Below are 23,739 nucleotides of genomic sequence, written 5' to 3'. Positions count from 1 at the left end.
GATACACTCTGTACATGCAAGTCAATTAGGAAACGAATGCAACACTTGATTACTTCTACATACATCCAGATAACACGTTAATAGAAGTAGATCGTTCGTCATATAATATATAGACCTTATATATATATTTATATATATTTCTGAGCCATTTTCTGTTCCTTACTTCAGATTCTTTGAAGCGGAAAAAAACCACCACAAACATAAAAAAATAATGAGAGCGAGAGAGCGAGAGAGAGCGAGAGCGCGAGAGAGAGAGAGAGAGAGAGAGAGACCAACAACAGCTTAGTCGACCATTCACAGGGCTATACTCCAATGCACTGACATCATCAACAACAACAACAACAACATCATCATCATCATCAACATCACCCAAGTGGCTGTTGTAGGTAAGCAGCCTGTTGTGCAAAACAGGGACTGGGTGGGGGGCGGGGGGTGGCAGGCTAGGGCTGACCATTCAACCCTGGGGGTCAGAGGTCAGAGCCCGGGGGAGGGGGGGTCAAAGGTGGTGGGTGGGTGGAGGTCAGGCAGACACACATCTTAAAACAGTGGGTGACAGCGGCTAACTTGTGATGGGTGCTTTCGGTTTGTGTAACGCGTGCGTGTGCGCTCGTGTGTTCGTATGTGTTTGGTTGCTGTTGTTTATATCTTTAAGGTCTGGGGCCCTTCCCTCCGGCCCCTCAGTCCCCCAGGATGGCCGTGACGAAGGTGGCCACGTCCGTCTCTTTGAGCTCGTGGCCAGTGAAGAAGGGATGCAGCTGCGAGGGGAGAGAAAACACAACGTTTCCGGTCAAATCCCCCAGAAGTGTCTTTAAGTCATTCATTCATTCAAACGATATCCTTAACGGCCTGAACTCTCAGTGTACGGTCGAGGGAGGGACAGTGAGCCTCTGTGTGCTGCAATACTTCAACTACTGCACTTGATATCATAAGCCTAGCTCGCCCCCCCGTGGCGCGTGTTCAGTACTGCAGCAGCCCTCAACCTGGCTGCTTGGTTTGAAGAGGAATTGGTCGTAAACGATGTACGGTATAGGGTTTGTACATTAGAATGCATCATGGGATTATTTGATGGAGGTACTCCCTGTTGTGATCCCCCGAGCGAGTTGTAGTCATGTATAATCTTATATTAACATAAATATTCTGGTTGGAGCAGCCTCACCTGGCCGGGTCTGATTGGACACTGGGGCCAGGTGACGCTGCACACCTGTTGCACATTAAGGCATCATTGTGCACAGGATAAACCAGCCATCACAACATGCACCCAGCGAGTTCTCCTGGAGGGCAGCGGAGCAGCCTTGCCATGTTACCTATCCCAACCTTTGCAATAAACCAGATGTTTAACACCACCATCATGGGTCCTCGGTCTGGAGGAGCTCGGGAGGAGTCACCTGGGAGGAGTCGATTAGACTCAGGGGCTTGGAGGCCCATTCACACCCTACGGCGAATACGGATAGGGACCCTGTCGTCCGTCGCCTCCGAGTTTATGAACCCGGAGTGCTCCCGGAGAAACGGAGCAATACCAACGGAAATCGAGGCGGCAGTAGAGTCAGAAGTCCAACCATTCGCGAAAATAGAGACAGTAGTATAATATCTGATATGCATATATATATATTGCATTTAACATTTTATACTTATTTTATTCCTGACCTTTTTATTTTATCGTTCCCCTGCTTTGGCAATGAGTTGTAACTGGTCATTTAAAAATGGCGCAACTTTTTGAGGAGATAATCTGCGGGTTGGTGAGGGGTGTCATGTGCCACCGCCTAGGCCTACACTTTTTGCACTTTTTTGCCGATTTCGGATGACACAAAGCAAAACTCCTCTCCTCTACAGATGCCATGTTTGCGATTGTCGATGCCGTTAATTTGTGACACGACAGTCACTGCCCTCTCTATGTATTGCGTAACATCAATAACAACGCTGAAACCAGACAGAGGTATGAAGGGTAGTCCCGGAGACAACGTTTGGTACGGACGGACGAGTTTCGTCCGGATCCGGAGGTATGAATCGGCCTTTAACCAGCCACCATCCACACACACTTTGCGTTTGTTCTGCCACATTTTCAATAGTGTTGCCAATAATGACAAACTACGATTAACTACAAACAAGAAGCAGAACATCCTGACTACCGATAGCATCCAGCTGTAAGACACAAACAGAGGCGGCATCGCGATGGGACGTCAGGAGGAGTGGTGCAGGAGGTTTGGCTCACACTCACCATCAGCTCAGAGTAATTCAACCGCTCTTTGGAATTCTTCTTCAGACTGGGGAGGAAGAGGGGGAGACGAGGAGGAAGAGGGGGAGACGTGTTACTCAAAATGAAGAGACCAATAATAGAACAATGAGTGATCCCTCAAAGAGAAACTCCCAAGAAGGAACAAAGGGACAGAGAATGGCATGAGCTTGTAATCTGTGAGAGGTCTTCATGAGCCATGCTGCTGTCTGTCTGATCATCTGAAAGGGAGGGAGAGAGACACACAGACAGAGAGAGAGAGAGGAAGCCCGAGGGAGGCCGAGAGAGACAGAGTGAGGGAGAGAGAGACAGAGAGGGAGGAAGCAAGGGTGACCGAGAGAGACAGAGAGAGGGAGAGAGAGACAGAGAGAGGGAGAGAGAGACAGAGAGAGGGAGACAGAGACAGAGAGGTAGAGAGGAAGACAGAGACAGAGAGGGTGGAAGATAGGGTGACCGAGAGAGACAGAGAGAGGGAGAGAGAGACAGAGAGGTAGAGAGGAAGACAGAGACAGAGAGGGTGGAAGATAGGGAGACCGAGAGAGACAGAGAGAGGGAGAGAGAGACAGAGAGGTAGACAGAGACAGAGAGGAAGAGAGTCAGAGAGAGAGACTACCAGACAGACATGACAGCATCGGCGAGAGAGAGTGAGAGATGAGAATTTAAACGAGAACCCCCCCAAACCACAAACATGTTTATCCCAGCCAAGTCATTCAGCCATTTTATTTTGGGTGTTGTTTAAAATCATTCTAGTCTTGTATGTTGATTTGTCACTGCATTGTTTCACGCTACCGCCTAACGGCACTACTCTGTGTGGGCGGTAGACTGGTGGGGTGGGTCTGTTTCACCTCCCAGTCCTCAAACACCGAGCTGCTGCATGACAACAGACCAGCTCAGCAACAATAGGAGTTAGTAAAGGGACACAAAGAGAGAAAGAATAATTATCCTGGATGAGGAGAAAACCACAGCTTGTTATGTTCATCAAAGATAGGCCATAAATCAACACACACCCGCACTCGAACACACAAACGAACACACACCCATGAACAATAGAGTGAAGGCCCAAACGATGGGACTGAGGAACAGTATTTTTTCTGTGTTATTTGTCGTGTCTTTGTGGCGAGGTCACAGCAGCCTGGGAGACATGAGGCGGATCCACAGAGAACACTCTCCACTCCAGATTGTTAACACATTCTTTTTTTCTAAATTGGATGAGAAAAAAATCTCCCCCCAAAAAAAAAGAAATCGACTTCGTAGTCGAAGCTCGAATTGTGACTCTCGGATCTTTTGGCATTTTGCTTCTTTAAAAAAACACATAATCTACCAAAGGAAATTCTTCTTTATGCTTGAAAGACAGACAGACAGACAGACAGACAGACAGACAGACAGACAGACAGACAGACAGACAGACAGACAATTGGACAGACAGACTCACCACTGGGTGGTGAAGTCCACGAACTCGGGGGAGAAGTGTTCGGGGGGCAGCTGGGGGGAGGGTTCCTCCACCACCTGCTTGAGCTGCTGGAACGGCGTCCCCCAGGAGTCGTAGGGGAAGCGCAGGATGGCCAGCTCGATCTGGGGGGGGGGGGGGGGGGGGAGGTTGTATCAGCGATGATAGGCCGAAACATAAATGATCACATTCTTTCCTCGCGCTCCGCTAGCTACCCGCCCAACAAGCAGGCCGTCAAAGAGCCGCGTCCCTGTAGGCAGCCTGGGCCCCGTGATCGCACCCAAAAACAAATGGTTTCACCAACCATTGAAAAGCAAAATAAATAGTATTCCAACCAATCACCGGCAAGCGGTGGGAGTTGTGGGGTTTAGCGATGCCTTCATTATCAGTTTTACTGGCTGCACGAAACACGGAAGGGAGGGGCGAGCGGGCTCTGTGTGTGTGTGTGTGTGTGTGTGTGTGTGTGTGTGTGTGTGTGTGTGTGTGTGTGTGTGTGTGTGTGTGTGTGTGTGTGTGTGTGTGTGTGTGGAAGGGGCGAGCGGGCTCTGTTTGTGTGTGTGTGTGTGTGTGTGTGTGTGTGTGTGTGTGTGTGTGTGTGTGTGTGTGTGAGCGGGCTCTGTTTGTGTGTGTGTGTGTGGAAGGGGCGAGCGGGCTCTGTTTGTGTGTGTGTGTGTGTGTGTGTGTGTGTGTGTGTGTGTGTGTGTGTGTGTGTGTGTGTGTGTGTGTGTGTGTGTGTGTGTGTGTGTGTGTGTGTGTGTGTGTGTGTGTGTGTGTGTGTGTGTGTGTGTGTGTGTGTGTGTGGGCTCTGTCTGTTTGGGATCTCGCTTCACTACCAACAGAAGAGACGTCAGCCAACATCGCTGATACGACTCTTCACAGACTGACCCCAGACCAGCTAGCGGTGTGGGACACGAGAGGTTGACGTCTTAAAGGCGGGGTAACATGCCAACAGATGCGAGCGTGATTAGCCATTACAATCTGCCTTTCCTGTGGCACTTTGTTCTATGAACATCCTTACTGTACCGACTCTTTCTCTAACATAAAAGTGTCTGCTGAACGCCCCGTGTGTAAATGTAATAATGTGTCGCAAATATGAAGCAATGGTGTAAGATGAATGAAGAGCGTGTTGGAGTAAGGAGCTCACCAGGGTAATGCCCAGGCTCCAGATGTCAGACTTGACGTTGTAGCCCTTGTGGTTGGTCTCTGGGTTTATCCTCTCCGGCTGAGGGGCACAAAAGACACACGGTCGTCCTGGGAGAAGAACACCTAGTCCTGCCATCCTGCCCGCAGTAAACACACAGCTATGTCCCCTAAGTGGGGCTCTAACGAAAGGCTTGGCCAATGATTGTCAGGAGTGTGTGTGTGTGTGTGTGTGTGTGTGTGTGTGTGTGTGTGTGTGTGTGTGTGTGTGTGTGTGTGTGTGTGTGTGTGTGTGTGTGTGTGTGTGTGTGTGTGTGTGTGTGTGTGTTTGTGTGTGTGAGATATAGAGACAAGGAGGGTGTGTGTTTAGTAGTTGTATTTAGTCGTAGAACAAAAACATATTCTACCAAACTATCCATCGCAACGCTCACACAGTATACGTCATCAAACGCATGAATAAATAAAGAATCAAATGCTCCCCCTCTCTCCCTCCCCCTTTCCCCTCCCCTTCTCCCCCCCCCCCTCTCCCTTCCCTCTCCCTCCTGTTCCCCCCCCCCTCCCCGCCCTCTCCCTCCTCCCTCTCTCCTCCCCCCCCTCCCCCCTCCGTCTCACCGCCATGTAGGGCTTGCAGCCGGCGTCCATGGTCTTGGCCACCGAGTCCACCAGGTAGCCGCTGATGCCGAAGTCGCACATCTTCACCTGGCCCTGCGTGTTGATCAGCACGTTGGACGGCTTCACGTCTGCCGTGGGGGGGGGGGGGGGGGGGGGGGGATTGTTTGTACGTTATTCCGGTCGCTGTCAGTGAGCTTGCGTGACACGCCTCCACACGAGAGGCCAAGAGAAGCACTTTACATTTTCGTGAGCTCTTATGAAAATGAGAAAAACAACCGAAGCAATAAATACTGACAGAAGAGGCACAGGGAAAATAAGTGTGATAGTGAGTGAGTGAGTGAGTGAGTGAGTGAGTGAGTGAGTGAGTGAGTGAGTGAGTGAGTGAGTGAGTGAGTGAGTGAGTGAGTGAGTGAGTGAGTGAGTGAGTGAGTGAGTGAGTGAGTGAGTGAGTGAGTGAGTGAGTGAGTGTCTCACCTCTGTGTATCACCTGTAGGTTACTGTGCAGGTGTTCCAGTGCCTTAACTACCTGCAACAGACAACACACAAACGATTGACCATGGATGTCCTCCCGTCTGTCTCAGTGTCCACCCGTCTGTCTTATTGTCCTCCCGTCTGCCTTATTGTCCACCCGTCTGTCTTATTGTCCACCCGTCTGTCTCAGTGTCCACCCGTCTGTCTCAGTGTCCACCCGTCTGTCTCAGTGTCCACCCGTCTGTCTCTTTGTCCACCCGTCTGTCTCAGTGTCCACCCGTCTGTCTCAGTGTCCACCCGTCTGTCTCTTTGTCCACCCGTCTGTCTCTTTGTCCACCCGTCTGTCTCAGTGTCCACCCGTCTGTCTCATTGTCCACCCGTCTGTCTCAGTGTCCACCCGTCTGTCTCATTGTCCACCCGTCTGTCTCAGTGTCCACCCGTCTGTCTCAGTGTCCACCCGTCTGTCTCTTTGTCCACCCGTCTGTCTCTTTGTCCACCCGTCTGTCTCTTTGTCCACCCGTCTGTCGGAGCAGGACTCACCGAGACGGCCATCTTGCCCAGGATGTCCTCGGGGATGGTCCTGCCCTTCTCGATCACCTGCTTGTAGAACTTATCCAGAGAGGTGTCCATGAGCTCCATGCAGATCCACACGTCGCCCTGGCAACGGGAAGAGGACGGGGAGGGGGAGAGGAGCGGAGGGGGGACGTAGAGTGGGGTTCAATGCGTTAATATTGGGGTACAGTGGGGTACAGTGGGGCATAATGGGATATAGTGGGGTATATAGGGTATAGGAGGGGTACAGTGGGGTATAGTGGGGCATAATGGGATATAGTGGGGTATATAGGGTATAGGAGGGGTACAGTGGGGTATAGTGGGGCATAGTGGGGCATAGTGGGATATAGTGGGATATAGTGGGGTATATAGGGTATAGGTGGGGTATAGTGGGATATAGTGGGGTATATAGGGTATAGGAGGGGTACAGTGGGGTATAGTGGGGCATAGTGGGGCATAGTGGGATATAGTGGGATATAGTGGGGTATATAGGGTATAGGTGGGGTATAGTGGGATATAGTGGGGTATATAGGGTGTAGGTGGGGTACAGTGGGGTATAGTGGGGCATAGTGGGATATAGTGGGGTATATAGGGTATAGGAGGGGTACAGTGGGGTATAGTGGGGCATAGTGGGGCATAGTGGGATATAGTGGGATATAGTGGGGTATATAGGGTATAGGTGGGGTATAGTGGGATATAGTGGGGTATATAGGGTGTAGGTGGGGTACAGTGGGGTATAGTGGGGCATAGTGGGATATAGTGGGGTATATAGGGTGTAGGTGGGGTATAGTTGGGTTTAGTGGAGTCCAGTTGGGTACAGTGGGGTATATAGGGTGTAGGTGGGGTACAGTGGGGTACATTGGGGTATAGTGGAGAACAGTTGGTATAGGTGGGGTACAGTGGAGTACAGTTGGGTATAGCAGGGTTCAGTGGGACCAAAGGGTTGGAGTTTGGAGTGATTAAGATGCATAAAAGAGGCTGTTTGTACGATTCAAGAGTTATGAGTTTTGTAGAACTGCCCCGGCCAGCCTCTGCTATGAATTCAGCTCCCCTCAATGTGGGGAGGGGGGGGGGGGGCCTGATCTGCTCTCTCTGCCCAGAGTGAGACTAGAGCACACTCAGTAGGACCGCTCGGAGAGCTGCTCTTCAGCCGTTCTCCATCGACTCACGCTCGGGAAATCCTGCAACACAAGCCCCTTCTGGAGGAAGCTTGCTGCATCCGGAGAACTTTGGTTGTATTTAGCATTTTTCCGGCAGCGAGTAGGAGTCATAACATTCCATTATTCAGGACCATTCATGGAGGATGTGAGGAGGGACAGCGAGGCTTCACCGACACACACGTCCCCTTGGTAGGACAGGCACCGAGCGGGCTGTTATTGAATGAAATGTTAACCCCGCCCTCCTCGGGATTTGAGAAACAATCACAAAAATGTGAAATGCCTCTCAAATAAAATAAATAAAAATGAATAATTTGAGCTTGGGGGGGGGGGGGGGTGGATTGAAGGACGCCTGTATCTATTCGATCCATCGATTCTGCCCGGGCTGTTTTCTTCACCCAGGCATGTCTCTACAGAGGAGAACCTACCTCTCTGAAGAGCGGTTAGGGTTAGGGTAAGCTAACCCTAACCCTAACCCTCACCCAGGCATGCTCTACAGAAGAGAACCTACCTCTCTGAAGAGCGCGCCGTAGAAGGTGACTGTGTAGTAGCAGTCCACCGTCCTCATGGAGATGTCCAGGTCCATCAGCAGCCGTTTGTGCTCCTGGGTGTTCACCGTGGCCCGTATCCTCTAGCACAACAACAACCACAGGTCAGAACAACGTCCCCAACAACAACGTCTAACCAAGAGCTCGGAATCGCACCGTATTCGACCGGGCTGACTAAAGCTCTGCTTAATCATGGAACCAAAGGCAGAATATTATCAGGTATCCACAGAGTATCTGTGGATACGATTGTTATTATAGGGATCATTTTGTGTTTCACAAAATCCAGACTTGTTATCGTGTCCAGCCCCCTCACTACAAAAGAATCCTCCCCTCATAAAAACACAAACGCCATCACCTTTGTGATGTTAATATCTGTACGACCTAGGGCGTTACGTCTCCATATTAAAACAGCGCCGTTATCTTTCATGCAGCCTTCATCCCCATGAAACCTCATTAGTGATCGCCGGTCGTGACCTGCACGAGCCGGGGCGACCAGGAGGATATCATCGCAGCCCTGACAGCACACCGCCATTCGTCGCGTGTGCCAGGCCAATCGACTGACTTCTTTGTGGTGAGGATTCCTTTAACTGTCTCGCAGCCTTGCAGACATGTCCCCTTCACCCGTAGTGTCGTGCAGTCTAACCTGGTCTCTCCCACCATGGCTGCCTCCAGCCGAGACCAATCCTCCACGATGGTCCCCCCCCCCCTCACCTTATTACCTTTGTTCACCTCTCCCCTCCCTAGTTTCCCTATAAGAGTCTTGTTCTGTCTAACTGAATGTATCCTTGCTAACCTTGCTGCCTGTCTCTTCCCATGACCCTGCTCTTAAATTAAATAAAACATTTTGCTGGCCGACGTGCCCTTAAAACAAGTTATTCTTCATCGAGTTCCGCCCGGAGAGACCCTGGAAGGCCCTGGACTCGCCCTGACCCCATTTGGACGATACAGATGATCTTTCAACGCCGGGGGGGCGATTATGAACGTCGGGACGAAGGGTCGGGCTGTCCCACCCCCTGCAGTGCGACACTGCGGGGGAGTCTAGCTTGTCTGAATTCTTTGGCCCTTGTCGTACTTTTTGACAACCCCTGTAACGCGTGCGATGACATCAATTAATTCAGTCCCGTCCCCTGCCCCCCGGTCTCAGGGAAGCGCCACTCTAGGTCATGATGCACAAATCCACCGCAAGATTTAACAAAGCAGTGATCCCTTCATTTGACTCGGTGAGCATCGCGACAGACAAACAGTCCTGTAGTCTGATACAGGCATAAGAGCTGCTGACAATGGTACCGAAGGCTTTTAGATCCAGATCTCTGGAAGGTCTGGGGAGGGGGGGGGGTTGGGGAGAGGCACGTGGTCATTATGAATGAATGAAGCAATGCTTTGCAGAGCGGCTGGATACAGCAGAGAGCTCACGCTCAGAGGTTGGTTAGCATTGGCTTTCGTTTGTGTTGGACGGTGAACGCAGAGGCTTGGCTGTTGGTTTGCTCTCGGTTCCACCCCAGAACAGAGAGCTGACTTCCTGATCTAGTTATGAGGCTGATATTGGTCTCCTGAGCGACTGACGGGGGACATCGGGGTTCATGTTGTGGGGGGCCCCGCCCTGGTGGAACCCACCTTGACGGCCATGATGAGGCCGCTGGGGACGTGCCTCATCTTGTCCACCACGCCGTATGCCCCCCGGCCCAGCTCCCCCATCAGCTCCAGGTCGTCCGCCTTCACCACGAAGTTCTGCAGCCGGTGAGGGAGTGAGGGGTAGAGGAGGGGAGGAGGGGAGAGGAGAGGGAGGGAGGGGTAGAGGAGGGGAGAGGAGAGGAGAGGGAGAGGGGGGGAGGGGTAGAGGGGAGAGGAGGGGAGAGGGGGGAGGAGGGGAGAGGGGGGAGTGGAGAGGAGAGGGAGGGAGGGGTAGAGGAGGGGAGTGGAGAGGAGAGGGAAGTGAGGGGTAGAGGGGAGAGGAGGGGAGAGGGGGGAGTGGAGAGGAGAGGGAGGGAGGGGTAGAGGGGAGAGGAGGGGAGAGGGGGGAGTGGAGAGGAGAGGGAGGGAGGGGTAGAGGAGGGGAGTGGAGAGGAGAGGGAGTGAGGGGTAGAGGGGAGAGGAGGGGAGAGGGGGAGTGGAGAGGAGAGGGAGGGAGGGGTAGAGGGGAGAGGAGGGGAGAGGGGGGAGTGGAGAGGAGAGGGAGGGAGGGGTAGAGGAGGGGAGGGGAGAGGAGAGGGAGTGAGGGGTAGAGGGGAGAGGAGGGGAGAGGGGGGAGTGGAGAGGAGAGGGAGGGAGGGGTAGAGGGGAGAGGAGAGGAGGGGAGAGGAGAGGGGAGAGGAGAGGGAGGGAGGGGTAGAGGGGAGAGGAGGGGAGAGGGGGGAGTGGAGAGGAGAGGGAGGGAGGGGTAGAGGAGGGGTAGAGGAGGGGAGAGGAGAGGGGAGAGGAGAGGGAGGGAGGGGTTAGAGGAGGGGAGAGGAGGGGAGAGGAGGGGAGAGGAGAGGGAGGGAGGGGTAGAGGAGGGGAGAGGAGAGGGAGGGAGGGAGTGAGGATTAGAGGGGAGAGGAGAGGAGAGGGAGTGAGGAGTAGAGGGGAGAGGAGGGGAGAGGGAGGGAGGGGTAGAGGAGGGGAGAGGGGAGAGGGGAGAGGAGAGTGGAGAGGGGAGAGTGGAGAGGGAGGGGTAGAGGAGGGGAGAGGAGAGGGAGTGAGGGGTAGAGGAGAGAGGAGAGAGTGGAGAGGAGAGGGAGGGAGGGGTAGAGGGGAGAGGAGGGGAGAGGAGAGGAGAGGGAGGGAGGGGTAGAGGAGAGAGGAGAGAGTGGAGAGGAGAGGGAGGGAGGGGTAGAGGGGAGAGGAGGGGAGAGGAGAGGAGGGAGAGGAGAGGAGAGGGTGGAGAGGAGAGGAGGGGAGAGGAGAGGAGGGAGAGGAGAGGGTGGAGAGGAGAGGGAGGGAGGAGTAGAGTGGAGAGGAGAGGGTGGAGAGGAGAGGGAGGGAGGAGTAGAGTGGAGAGGAGAGGGAGTGAGGGGTAGAGGGGAGAGGAGGGGAGAGGAGAGGGAGGAGAGGAGAGGGAGTGAGGGGTACATCCATGGAGGAGAGGAAAGAGAGAATACAAGAAGAGAAGATGCTGAGCTTCTTGTTGTTAGGGGAGGTGTTGAAGGAGGGGGTTAAAGTCTTTCTTTCAATCGATTTTGCTCTGCGATTTTCCTTGCTATTTCTACAATTATATATATATTTGTATCTATGTATTCTTATTAGACGTACAGAAGGAAGCACATACGTAGATATATGTATGTAAATGTTTGTATATATATCCAAATGAGTCAAAGGTCTTCTGACTTGTCTAAGTGCTTCAATCTCCGTTTGATGAGATGTGAAGCAATACTCCGTTGCATGGGAAGCAGTGGCAGGTTGTTGTTGTTCTGGCAGGTGGAAGTCTTATCTCTCTAGGAAAGAACATGCAAGATTTCTAAGGCCGGGACTATTTATAAGCTGCCGCCCCACAGGAAGCCACAGGATGCAACAACAGCAGACAATATAGGATTACAAACAAGGCCGGGACACAAAACTGATTCAAAACTTGGGCTCTTTTTTTTCCACATAAAACCGACTTTCAGCTTTTGCCAAGTTGAGGGGGAAAATAAATTGCCATCCGTGCCAATGGAAAATTCCACTTATTTGATTAGTCTAAAATAAATATATTTACTGCCGGATGGGCAATAAAATACATTCCAGTCTCCCCACAATCAAAACCATTCAATTTGGCTGTAATGTGCCTTCTGGGAACCTGACCTGAGCCAACAGTTGAAACAACACAACCCTGACGGCCGAGTTCTAGAAACACCTGAAACAGGACTTCAGGCGTGTGCTGCTAGAGACACAAGAGAGCAGTGAAACCAGTACCTTCTCGCCAATGGTGACGCAGGCCTTGGAATCCAGGTCTCTTGGGGGTCTGGGGGGGGGGGGGGGGAGAGAGGCAGGTGTTTATTAGGAATGGAAGAAGCAATGCTTTGCAGGACAGTACCTGCTATTGTACATGCATGTGGATATTTTATCATCTTGTATATGTTGTATGTGTATGCTGTGTGGGATGTCTTCAAGCTACTGGGACTTTGAATTCCCCCTGGGGATCAATGAAGTATCTATCTATCCTTTTATCTACAGGGCAAACGCTCAGTCTGAGGTCGGTTGGTATTTGTTTTAGTTTATTTAGGACGGTGACCGCAGAGGGGTTGTTGGTTTGTCCTCGGTTCGACGTCAGCACAGAAAGTTGACTTATTATCAAGTTATGAAGCTGATGCTTTAACTCCTGAGCGGCTGACAGCGAACCAGAGTGCAGGTCGTTGAGGAGCCGGAGGAGACGCCTGGCTGTGGACATCGGGGAATCGAACCCGGGACCTTTGAGCTGGGAGTTGGACAGAAGGACCACGCCACTGCACTACCTCAAACCCCCGCTCCACAATTAAACATACGTCCTCTGAAAGGTAAACATCAGAGATATCGGGGGGTGGGGGTGCCCGGCGAGGACGAGATGGTGAGCTGCCTCGTGTCGTTGTCACCCACGAACGCCTGGCAGGCTGAGACGTGTTGGTTCCATATCCCGGTAACACCGTTTGCATTAACGCCACTCGCGATCAAACGATGTGTGACGCCGGTCGTCCGGGAAACAAGGTGCAGAGGAGGGCGACGGAAAACCCTGCATCAATATTTATGTTGACCTCATTCTTTAACCTCTTTTCCTAACCTGTACGTCACCGGCGACCGCTCAGCGAGCATCGAAAGCTCCTAGTCTCGGAGTACCTGACTCAAGCGAGTATGGTGACCCGGCCAGAATCCCAGGCAAGACCCTCCTGGCTGGTGACGGAGCCACAGAAACAATCATCAACGTTTGACTTCCAGTGTGAAGCCTTCAGTAACTTGAATCTCATACCTGTGCTATTAAATTAGGAAGCGGCTTTTGGAAGATCTCAAATTTGTTTCCTTACATTGATGAGCACATTGAAAGTAAGTTCACTGTTGCTTAATGCGTCATCATCATGGCCTTTGTATCGCTCAAATCAAATCAAAAACGTGCACGTTTAGATTCAATCTGGGTTGGTTGTTACCATGGGATGTTCACCTTAGCAGAAGTATGTACATGATCACCTCAAGGTACGCTGACGCAAAGCGCCCACTCCAGCTCTGGTTCACCCTGGCTGCCTGGGGGGGCTTACCTCTGAGAGCCTACAGCAGAGCATCGAGACTGACACCTGGATCATTCTGTCAGGATCAGCATGCTGCGCACTCACTAGGGGATATTCTGGGATGGCCGTGATGTGTGCATGCAGAGTAGTTCATGTACAAATGCAGACGCGTATATATAGTAAAGTGTATGTCCTCGTACAGTGTGTCCCTGGGAGAGATGTCATGCATCATGTGTTCATTGCTGCAGACAGACAGACAGACAGACAGACAGACAGACAGACAGACAGGTAGCGGAGTGTAAAGATGTCCCCTTACGTTGCAGGAGGAGGCGGCTGCTCGAACACGGCCTTGGACAGCTTGAGCACCGGCTTCCTCTTCCCTGGAGAGGACACACACACACACACACACACACACACACACACACACACACACACACACACACAGTGAGTACACAAGCAGGCGAGAGAACTGCCTGTACCCCCCCCCCCCTCCCCAGTTGTGGTCCGACCCGTTGGAGGTCATTAGTCAACGGGTTGGCCATCTGAACAGGAACATAAACACAGCGTTGCAGAACATGGAGAACCGCGCGGAGAACGGACGTCCGGTTCAGAGTACCCAAAGCAGCACATTTTAGGAACTAGAGGAAACGCACACTTGCACACTCAACCATTTGAATGAAACTATGCAACCGGAAACTCTCACCACTCTTAATAGTATCCGGCCTCAGCGTGAAGAAGTCTATTCAGAGGAGTGCAGTGAGAGCCTCGATCACATCATTACACGTCTCTCTCACGGTGCTCTCTGCTCTCACTTTTTGCAACGGCCGAGGGGAACGTCAAAATGTTCTGGTGACTCCGCGCGTCTGTCAAGTGCCAACAGCCTCTCAACGACTCCCACGGACGGACGAATGAGTCGGACGGACCCCCCGTCACCCAGCAGCCCCCCCACAGCCAGCTCTCAGCGGGCCTGGCTAATGGCTGGGTCCACCACGTCACACAGCACCGCTCAGCGGGCCTGGCTAATGGCTGGGTCCACCACGTCACACAGCAGCGCTCAGCGGGCCTGGCTAATGGCTGGGTCCACCACGTCACACAGCAGCGCTCAGCGGGCCTGGCTAATGGCTGGGTCCACCACGTCACACAGCAGCGCTCAGCGGGCCTGGCTAATGGCTGGGTTGAACCGCTTCAAAACTACGGGAGCCGCCGTCCACTTACTGTCGGACGCCTCCAGAGACTCCAGCCCCTCAGTGAACAGAACCCGCGGCGGGAGGAGGTGGAGCGAGAAGGGGGGCCGGCCAGCGCTCGCTCCACCGGGGGGCAGGGCGGAGGGGGGGACCTGGCAGAGCGGGGGGGGAGCGACCTGCCTGGGAGACGGAGGGGCTGCTGTAACCGGGCGGCGGTGTGTGTGTGTGTGTGTGTGTGTGTGTGTGTGTGTGTGTGTGTGTGTGTGTGTGTGTGTGTGTGTGTGTGTGTGTGTGTGTGTGTGTGTGTGTGTGTTCCGGTCCGAGCGGCGGAGTCGGGAGGCGGTGACCAACGGCAACGAGGTATGCGAAACAAAGAGCGATGAACATTAATGACGTCTCAACAAGAGTTCAGCGCAGCGGGACAGAGACGGAGTCCTGGAGTGACCTTTAGGGGCAGCGTGGAGCTGATGGACGGCCTGGCAACGTACATTATTCAAACGTTTAGACATTCAGGGAGCTTCACTCATGCACACACGCACATGCACATGCACGCATGCACACGCACTTCCTTTGAAGTACAGTCAAACCTCTCCAGAGACACGGAATGGTCTCATGGGATTAAGAAGGCATTCGTTTTTTATCTACCGCAGAGAGAACCTCCATTTCATCCATCCGCTCTCTGGATGAATATGACCCATTATAGCGATGGATCAAGTGCACCCCTGGTGCGGGCCAAATGGGCGCCTCGGAGGGCCCCCCAGGGGCCACAGTGCAGGGGGTTCCCCTGTGCGGACTCCAGCCTGGAGGTGCCCTGGCCCCCGCGCTCCCCTTCCCAAGGCTCCACCGCCCGCCACACCCGACGCGCCTTACAGCCGCCACTCTGGACCTGAACCCAACTCCTCCCCGAGCGGGCGGTGAACGCAGGCGGGCAGCGGCACCACGACGAGACGAGAGAGCAGTGGGAGGAGCAGGGGGAGGAGGAGGGGGAGGAGGAGGGGCAGGAGGGAGAGGGAGGAGGAGGAGGAGGAGGGGGAGAGGAGGAGGAGGAGGAGGAGGAAGAGTGAGAGTGAGAGTGAGAGTGAGGAGGAGGAGGGGGAGGAGGAGGAGCAGTGAGAGGGAGGAGGAGTGAGAGGGAGGAGGAGGAGGGGGAGAGGGGGGAGGAGGAGGAGGAGCAGTGAGAGGGAGGAGGAGTGAGAGGGAGGAGGAGTATATATATATATATATATATATATATATATATATATATATACATACATACATGCATACATATAAATGTATATCCTATATAATGCTGCACATTTACGGGACAAGGCTGCCCTTGTTCAGCAGGGTCACCCTGGCAGATGTCCTCTGCTCCACGTGACGATACGCTGGACGCGGCGATGCATGGCTCGCCCGTCGAGGAGGAGAGGAGCGGAGGGGAGAGAGGAGGGGAGGGAGAGGAGAGGAGAGGGGGGGGAGAGGAGAGGAGAGGGGAGGAGGGGGAGAGGAGGGGAGGGAGAGGAAAGGAGAGGAGAGGAGAGGAGAGGGGAGGAGGAGAGGAGAGGAGGGGAGAGAGGAGAGGGGAGGAGGAGAGGAGAGGAGGGGAGGGGATAGGGGAGGAGGTAAAGGAGGAGGGGAGAGGAGAGGAGAGGAGAGGAGAGGAGAGGGGAGGAGGGGAGGGGAGAGGGGAGGAGGAGAGGAGAGGAGGTAAAGGAGGAGGGGAGAGGAGAGGGGGTTTAATCTCCAGAGGACGGTGCACGAATAACCCCGGACTGACGGCAGTGCGAGTCGCCCAAACCCGGCTGTGACACGGACATTGTGCAGGCTGCACGCACGCACGCACCCACACCCACACGCACGCACGCACGCACGTAGGCACGCCTGTGGCGTCCGGGAGTCCTCTGTTACAGTAGGGGCTGCAGGAGATCCGCTTTGTCACGAGGGGGTGTTGGCGCTCTCACACGTCCGCAGGGGGAAGCAGGAGGCCAGGCAGGCACATCATGCCGGCTCACACGCTCACACACGAGAAAAAAATGAAAGAAAATGAAAAAAGGGAGACAACAGCTTTGAAAACCCCTGCTGCTGCACGGCCTGAAGCACGAGGCGCAGAACACCAGCGTGTACACACACAGAGAGAGAGAGAGAGAGAGAGAGAGAGAGAGAGAGAGAGAGAGAGAGAGAGAGAGAGAGAGAGAGAGAGAGAGAGAGAGAGAGAGAGAGGAGAGAGAGAGAGAGAGAGAGAGAGAGAGAGAGAGAGAGAGAGAGAGAGAGAGAGACAGACAGAGACAGAGAGAGACAGAGAGACAGAGACAGAGACAGAGACAGAGAGACAGAGACAGAGACAGAGAGAGAAAGAGACACAGAGACAGAGACAGAGAGAGAGAGAGACAGAGACAGAGAGAGACAGAGAGAGACAGAGACAGGGAGACAGAGACAGAGACAGAGACAGAGAGAGAGAGAGAGAGACGTGATACATGATATAGTTGAAGGAGGGAGCATTTCAACTGATGAGGATTATGTAACCAATGTCGATTGCTGGAATAAACACGTGTATACAAAAGCTCGGTCTTTTCTAGCTTCCTATATCTAGAAATGCAAGCCCCCCCCCCTCCCTTAAATAACAACAATTTAGGGGGCCCCCCTCAAAAATGACCCCCCCCAGTGCCGCTGAGACGAGGAACCAAACGTGCCGTTTCTCTGTGTGTTCTGCAGCGAGGGTTAGTGGAGCCAGGGGGACGTCGGGACGCCCCGGGGCCGACGCGCCCCGGGGCGTGGGGGGCCGGTGGGGGGGGGCCCCAGCAGAGAGGGGCCACTGCAGGCCCGTCTCTGGGCAAGGAGAGGAAGGAGAGGTAGGGCAGGAAGGAGAGGAAGGGAAGGAAGGAGAGGAAGGAGAGGAAGGGAAGGAAGGGAAGGAAGGAGAGGAAGGAGAGGAAGGGAAGGAAGGGAAGGAAGGAGAGGAAGGGAAGGAAGGGAAGGAAGGAGAGGAAGGGAAGGAAGGAGAGGAAGGAGAGGAAGGAGAGGAAGGGAAGGAAGGAGAGGAAGGGAAGGAAGGAGAGGAAGGGAAGGAGGAGAGGAAGGGAAGGAAGGAGAGGAAGGGAAGGAGGAGAGGAAGGGAAGGAAGGAGAGGAAGGAGAGGAAGGGAAGGAGGGAGAGGAAGGGAAGGAAGGAGAGGAAGGAGAGGAAGGGAAGGAGGAGAGGAAGGGAAGGAAGGAGAGGAAGGGAAGGAAGGAGAGGAAGGGAAGGAGGAGAGGAAGGGAAGGAGGAGAGGAAGGAGAGGTAGGGCAGGAAGCGGAGTCTCCTCTGGAGCGGTGCTGCCCACCCCCTGGCTCCTCTCTTTGTCCCCCGCTGGCCGACCCCGACAGGGGGCGCCACAGCTCTCGGCCCAGAGCCGTCTGCCGTCTGGCTCAGGGCCACTCGTTGAGACGGGGATCGAACCAGCAACCTTCAGGTTACCGGTCCGCCCGCTCTACCCGCTGAGCCACTGAGCCCAGCGCACCATCGTAGCGGTTGGGGGGGGGTTCGACGGTGCGCTGGGCTCAGTGCGGACGGCCCTGCAGCTGAGGGGAACTAAAGCTAAAGATTAAAGATTCATGCCTTCATCACGTACACCTGATGTACGTGATGACGGCAATTCATCAAGTACACTTGATGAATGCATGAATCTGATATAGTATACTATATAGTAGTATAGTATATAGCAAACAAACGCACAAATGGATGGGAAAGTTGCAGGGGAAAACGTGTAAGCTACATATTTTCAGCTCAGCTTAAAAATGTATTGGGCCGTTAGTCTCACTATCAACGTTGGCAAATCGATAAAATAATAGATACATAATCGGTACTATAGTATAATGCTATTGATGGCAGAAGATGTTGCGTGTGGCAAGAGGAGCATACACAAACATCGCTAGTCTGCTACTGCCACTGGCTCATGGGCTGAGGAAGACTTGAAACCCTTAAGGCCGTATCAGCACATAACACGGCAGGCCTTTACTTTGAAAGAGTTGGGGGGAGAGGTCGGGAGAGTGACCTATACCAGGCTCTGTGGACACACACACACACACACACACACACACACACACACACACACACACACACACACACACACACACACACACACACACACACACACACACACACACACACACACACACACACACACACACACACACACACACGCCTGGAATTCCAACAATTCCCACACTTCCTCAGTGGCATTCTGCAACCCAAAGAGGGAAGCAGATCAACCAGAACACACACACACACACACACACACACACACACACACACACACACACACACACACACACACACACACACACACACACACACACACACACACACACACACAGGTCAATTGGACAAGACAAGACTCGGCCAAGAGGATATGAGGGTGGAGAGGGTTGGGAAAAGTATGGAAATATCCCCCTCACCCCACCACCACCACCACCACCACCACCCCCCCCCCCCCACCACCACCACCACCACCACCACCACCCCCCCACCACCACCACCACCCCCCCACCACCACCACCCCACCACCACCCCCCCCCCACCACCACCACCAGCGTCGCCGCCTGCCTGCGTCCACTGGAGGGCTTGTGAGAAACCCAACACTCCCACCAGAGATGACAGCTCCTTTAACTTACAGCTGTTTGGAGACACTTTAGGAACACTGTCGTCATCGCCACTCCTGCTACACAACCGTGTGTGTGTGTGCGTGTGTGTGCGTGTGTGTGGGGGGGGGATATCATCTTCAGGTCATCCCAGAGCGAGAAGGGGGGACTCAATGTTTTCACTGTTCAGGCGGCCAATAGCCTCGTGCCAAACCATGTCCACCAATCAGGAGTGACCAGCGCGCCCCTGTCCGTCAGCCCCGAGGCACGCGGCCGCCCCGAGGCTCTGAGCGGGGAGCAGCAGATGCTCCTGGAGCCGGACCCTCGTCCAGGACCAGGTCTGATCTGGTCCTGGACCCTCGTCCAGGACCAGATCAGACCTGGTCCTACTCTCTCTACACACACGCCCACGGTTTGATTTGACAAACTGAGGGGAACAGGGCTGCACATATCAGGGGCACACATCCCTCCGTCCTCACCACACACACACACACACACACACACACACACACACACACACACACACACACACACACACACACACACACACACACACACACACACACACACACACACACACACACAGGCATTCAAACACGCACACACATCCATGCACACATGCTTGCATAAACACATCCGTGACCACAACTCACAACACAACAACACCTTGCCAACACCTTCCGATTAATGTTCACTAACAGGATATCTCCACAGCGGTTCTGCCATGCTGCCGAGGAGCTGTGTGCAGAAGAGGCCAAGTTAAACACCGGCAGGACAGCCAGAACGTTCCCAGAGATAAACAGGTGTACACAGACTCCCTGCACTGTGCTTTTAGGAAGGCACCGGCACAAACCGGTTTGGACCATTATCCCAAATGTTTATTTGTTTTACTTTTTGATCCGTCCAATTAGTGAATCGATCCAAGGCTAAAAACATGTCCCCCCCATCTGACATGGCGGGCAGAAGTGCGTGAGAGTCTAACAACGGCATCCAGTGAGGCTGCAAAACAAAAGCTTGCTCGACGAATCTTCTGCTACTGTGGTAACGGAGCGCTGCTCTCTGCAAGACGAGCTCACAGAACGCAGCGCTCTGGAGCTGCAGCCCGTTGGAAAGAAAGAAGGAAAAAAACGGAGAGGAGAAGCAACTAAGTGCACCACTCAAATATCAAACCCATCTGATCCGGGCCCGTGGGCCGCAGCTTGCTATTTATTGCCACCATCTGACAGAAGGGGCTGTAGTAGAGGGCCAAAGTTCACCCTGCGAATTAGCAGAGCTGTGCCTGCAGTGAAAAGGGCTTTCCTTCAGTGGAAACCGAAAACCAATCAGAACCCAGAGTAGCATTCTGTCAGCGAGAGGAAGACGCACGCCGACGCCGCGGTCCAAGCTGCTTCCCGCGGCCGCCGGGTGGCGGCCCACCAGCGACCCGGCGGGGGGGGAGCCTCACTGGGCCCCGTCGCTGCGGGCCGGGGGGCCCACCGTGGCCCAGAGCGCGGGGGGGAGCCTCACTGGGCCCCGTGGCTGCGGGCCGGGGGGCCCACCGGGGCCCAGAGCGCGGGGGGGAGCCTCACTGGGCCCCGTCGCTGCGGGCCGGGGGGCCCACCGCGGCCCAGAGCGCGGGGGGGAGCCTCACTGGGCCCCGTGGCTGCGGGCCGGGGGGGCCCACCGGGGCCCAGAGCGCGGGGGGGAGCCTCACTGGGCCCCGTGGCTGCGGGCCGGGGGGCCCACCGGGGCCCAGAGCGCGGGGGGGAGCCTCACTGGGCCCCGTGGCTGCGGGCCGGGGGGCCACTGTGGCCCAGAGCGCGGGGGGGAGCCTCACTGGGCCCCGTGGCTGCGGGCCGGGGGGCCCACCGTGGCCCAGAGCGCGTCAGGAAGCCGGGCTGCGGCCGGCCTCGACCAGCGGGGCTATTCTGGGCGGAGCGGAGACAAAGCTCCGGATTTATGCTCCTCTCTCCTTTACAGGCGCTGCGCACCACATGTGATTTGTTTCTCTGCTCCGACATGCAAACCAGGGCTCCGGAGTGACGCCACTGTGGGGGGGGGGGGGGGGGTGCAGGGGGAACAACAATGCAACGCTGGACTGGAAATAATCCCTGTGTGTGTGTGTGTGAGTGTAGTGTGCATGTGCATTGACACATGTGCATTTACGCGCGTGTGTGTGTGTGTGTGTGTGTGTGTGTGTGTGTGTGTGTGTGTGTGTGTGTGTGTGTGTGTGTGTGTGTGTGTGTGTGTGTGTGTGTGTGTGTGTGTGTGTGTGTGTGTGTGTGTGTGTGTGTGTGTTCAGTGCCTGGTCCAGTCGTTGAACATCCCATAGACAATTGAACAACAAGAACTTGAACAACTCCACTGTTGTGGAGAGAGGACCCCCCCCCCCCCCCCCCCTCCCCCCCGGCCGGGAACAGCTCCAGCAGTCGACTCGTCGAAACAGCCACTTTAATATCTGTGCTGCTGAGCCCTGCCTTCCATTTGCATGACAAACGCCTCGTTTATGCTAGCGGGATGGGGGGGGGGTGAAGGCCAAGCTGAGCTGTGGCCGTCATCGCTGCAGGCTACAGGGGAACCGATACTACCACACCACTACCAACACCACCACCACCACCACCACCACCACACCCCTCCCCCCCTCCCCCGCTCACTGGGGGCACACCCCAGCACGCGGAGCCCTGGGCCCAGGCCACAGCTGTCTGTGGGCCCCCCGGGCCCGCCCGCCGCGGGGGCCGAGGCCCCCAGCCGAGGAGGAGACCTCCTCAAATGAAGTGACAAAGACGGACTGACAGGGATCCCTGTGTGGCATTCAGAGGAGCCTCTCCCGGGTACGGCCAGAAGGACCCGGGTGGGGGCACAGCCCCCGAGGGCAGCTCAGAGGACGGGTCCTCGGGAACATCGCGTCGTCGCTGCTGTTCACTCACTGGTTCGATGCGTTGAGCGGAGTGTATACACCATGATGAGATCTGTGTTGTTGCGTGTCGGTCTGTACATAGCGTGCGCGAGAGGAATAGATTAAAAACACGAGAGAGCTGATGCACGCCCCAAGCAGTAACAAAAGGCCAGAACCAGCCCAGCAGAGTGCAACAAGTCCTTTGAAAAGGTGTACGATCCTCTGTCCCAGACCTCAGGTAAAAGGTAACCATTGTACTGCTATACTGGGCGCTACCACTACCTGCAGGGCTGTGTCTATATGTGTGCCTGTGTGTGCGAGTGTGTGTGTTCTGCTTGTTATGCAATGCTTCAGCCTTGTGCTGAACTTCTTGGAAAACACTCGGGGCTACTGTGTTTTCCAAAAGCCAAATGCTCCACAACCTAATGTATTGATGCTCATTCACTGTGCCACGGCATGGTGATTAGCCCAACAAGTCACTTCAGCAGGATAAACAGATCACTTCAGAGTGACACAGCGTTGACAACATCCATGCACATCATTGGAAAATCATCCACCGTTTTTACACGTGACCAGTAGCTTGGACAGAAATGGCAGCTGACAGATATCTAACTTTGGTCTGCGCTTTTTTGGCTTGTATTTTAAGAGCCTATTGGCCTGTTGCTCGACCAGCTAGTGCCAGCGTGTGTTTCCATCTATTGCAATAAACCAACAACAACACATCACACAAACACACACGCAGCCACACAAACATACACACATTCACCCACAAAATAACAGGTAAATGTAATATACAGTGAAGAAATCTGTAATGCAAAACAAAATGACATATTTTAACTTTCTTCGGCGCTGCGGTCTGCATAATTAGTTCAGGGAGAGCATTCCCTAAAGAGGTAGAGGTGGGTAAAATGCCCGATCTCCTATTGAGCAATCTGCACTTGAGAATGTTACGTGCATGGATGCAACATTATCTGGAGCAGAGCTGGCGTCTCATGTCTGGCTGCAAGTAGATGTAAAATACATTAATTAACAGCTGCTGGGCTGCACGCACTCAATATGTGCATACATGTCTGCGTTCGTTCCTTATTTATCTTGCATGTCATATGCATTGACGTTGACGTATGCGTGGTTGCAAAGGGGTTGCAACGAATGTTTTTTTTTTCATATTCTATCTATGGAAATCACATGTCCCGACAGGGATTGCAAAAATCGTCAGTATGAGTGAGTACACACACACAGCATCGTCTAACCAGGAACTCTGCAAAGGGGAAGATCTTAAACAGGAAATGCAACTGACCTTTCTGAAACATTCAACTTTGAAATGCATTGCTCGTGATAAACCTGCAGCGATGCATGTGGCAAAATGTGCAGCCCTGGTTGCATATCAATAGTTGTGCAGAGATTGCAATCATATTCTTACCTCCCTTTGGCTGAGACATTTCCCCTTTGCTCTGGTGGGGGGGAGGGGAAGCACAAAAGACTTTGCCTTCTTTCTCACTCCCTCCCTCCATCGCCCTAGCGCTGGCGCTTCGGCGGCTTGCTTTGCAACACAAGATGCAAAATACAAGCCTTAATCTTCATGCACTTGGATCCTTTTTGCGTCCAGGTCGTGTGTATCCGTGCACCAAAAGATTGTACTATTGCACAATCTGCAAAACCGTCAGAAGTTGGATAATTTTGCAATTGCACTGCAAGGAATCCTCCGCACCACTTACATGATGGGCCAAGGCTGGCAGCTGAAAGCTCCTAACTTGGATCAGTCACAGTCCCTGCGAGAG

At 54.0% G+C, this 23,739-nt stretch overlaps 1 protein-coding gene across 2 annotated transcripts; it reads right to left on the bottom strand.

Annotated features, from left to right (window-relative positions):
• Positions 1 to 479: 479 nt before the first annotated feature.
• On the bottom strand, positions 480 to 23,739 carry map2k6 (mitogen-activated protein kinase kinase 6). 2 transcript variants are annotated; one of them, XM_056577387.1, is made up of 12 exons: positions 23,382 to 23,739; positions 13,621 to 13,684; positions 12,025 to 12,073; positions 9,772 to 9,885; positions 8,121 to 8,240; positions 6,441 to 6,557; positions 5,904 to 5,955; positions 5,430 to 5,557; positions 4,822 to 4,899; positions 3,663 to 3,802; positions 2,216 to 2,261; positions 480 to 755 (listed from the first exon to the last, which is right to left on the bottom strand). In XM_056577387.1, the coding sequence occupies exons 1-12, from the start codon at positions 23,470 to 23,472 to the stop codon at positions 678 to 680; spliced, it is 1,077 nt and encodes a 358-aa protein (XP_056433362.1). In that variant the 5' UTR covers positions 23,473 to 23,739; the 3' UTR covers positions 480 to 677. The 2 variants fall into 2 exon arrangements, with proteins under 2 accessions (XP_056433362.1, XP_056433363.1); XM_056577388.1 differs by lacking the exon at positions 23,382 to 23,739 and adding an exon at positions 23,259 to 23,375.

Source organism: Gadus chalcogrammus, chromosome 18, assembly GCF_026213295.1.
Source record: "Gadus chalcogrammus isolate NIFS_2021 chromosome 18, NIFS_Gcha_1.0, whole genome shotgun sequence".
Taxonomy (NCBI): Eukaryota; Metazoa; Chordata; class Actinopteri; order Gadiformes; family Gadidae; genus Gadus; species Gadus chalcogrammus.
This window is presented reverse-complemented; position numbering and strand designations above follow the sequence as displayed.

Excerpts from the sequence above, each read along its gene's own strand:
- map2k6 (XM_056577387.1), bottom strand. The coding sequence starts at position 23,472 with ATGGAGGGAGGGAGTGAGAAAGAAGGCAAAGTCTTTTGTGCTTCCCCT. Across the intron at positions 5,956-6,440 it reads TGGGCAAGATGGCCGTCTCG|GTAGTTAAGGCACTGGAACA; the intron begins GTGAGTCCTGCT and ends TGTCTGTTGCAG. Across the intron at positions 5,558-5,903 it reads CCTACAGGTGATACACAGAG|ACGTGAAGCCGTCCAACGTG; the intron begins GTGAGACACTCA and ends CCCCCACGGCAG.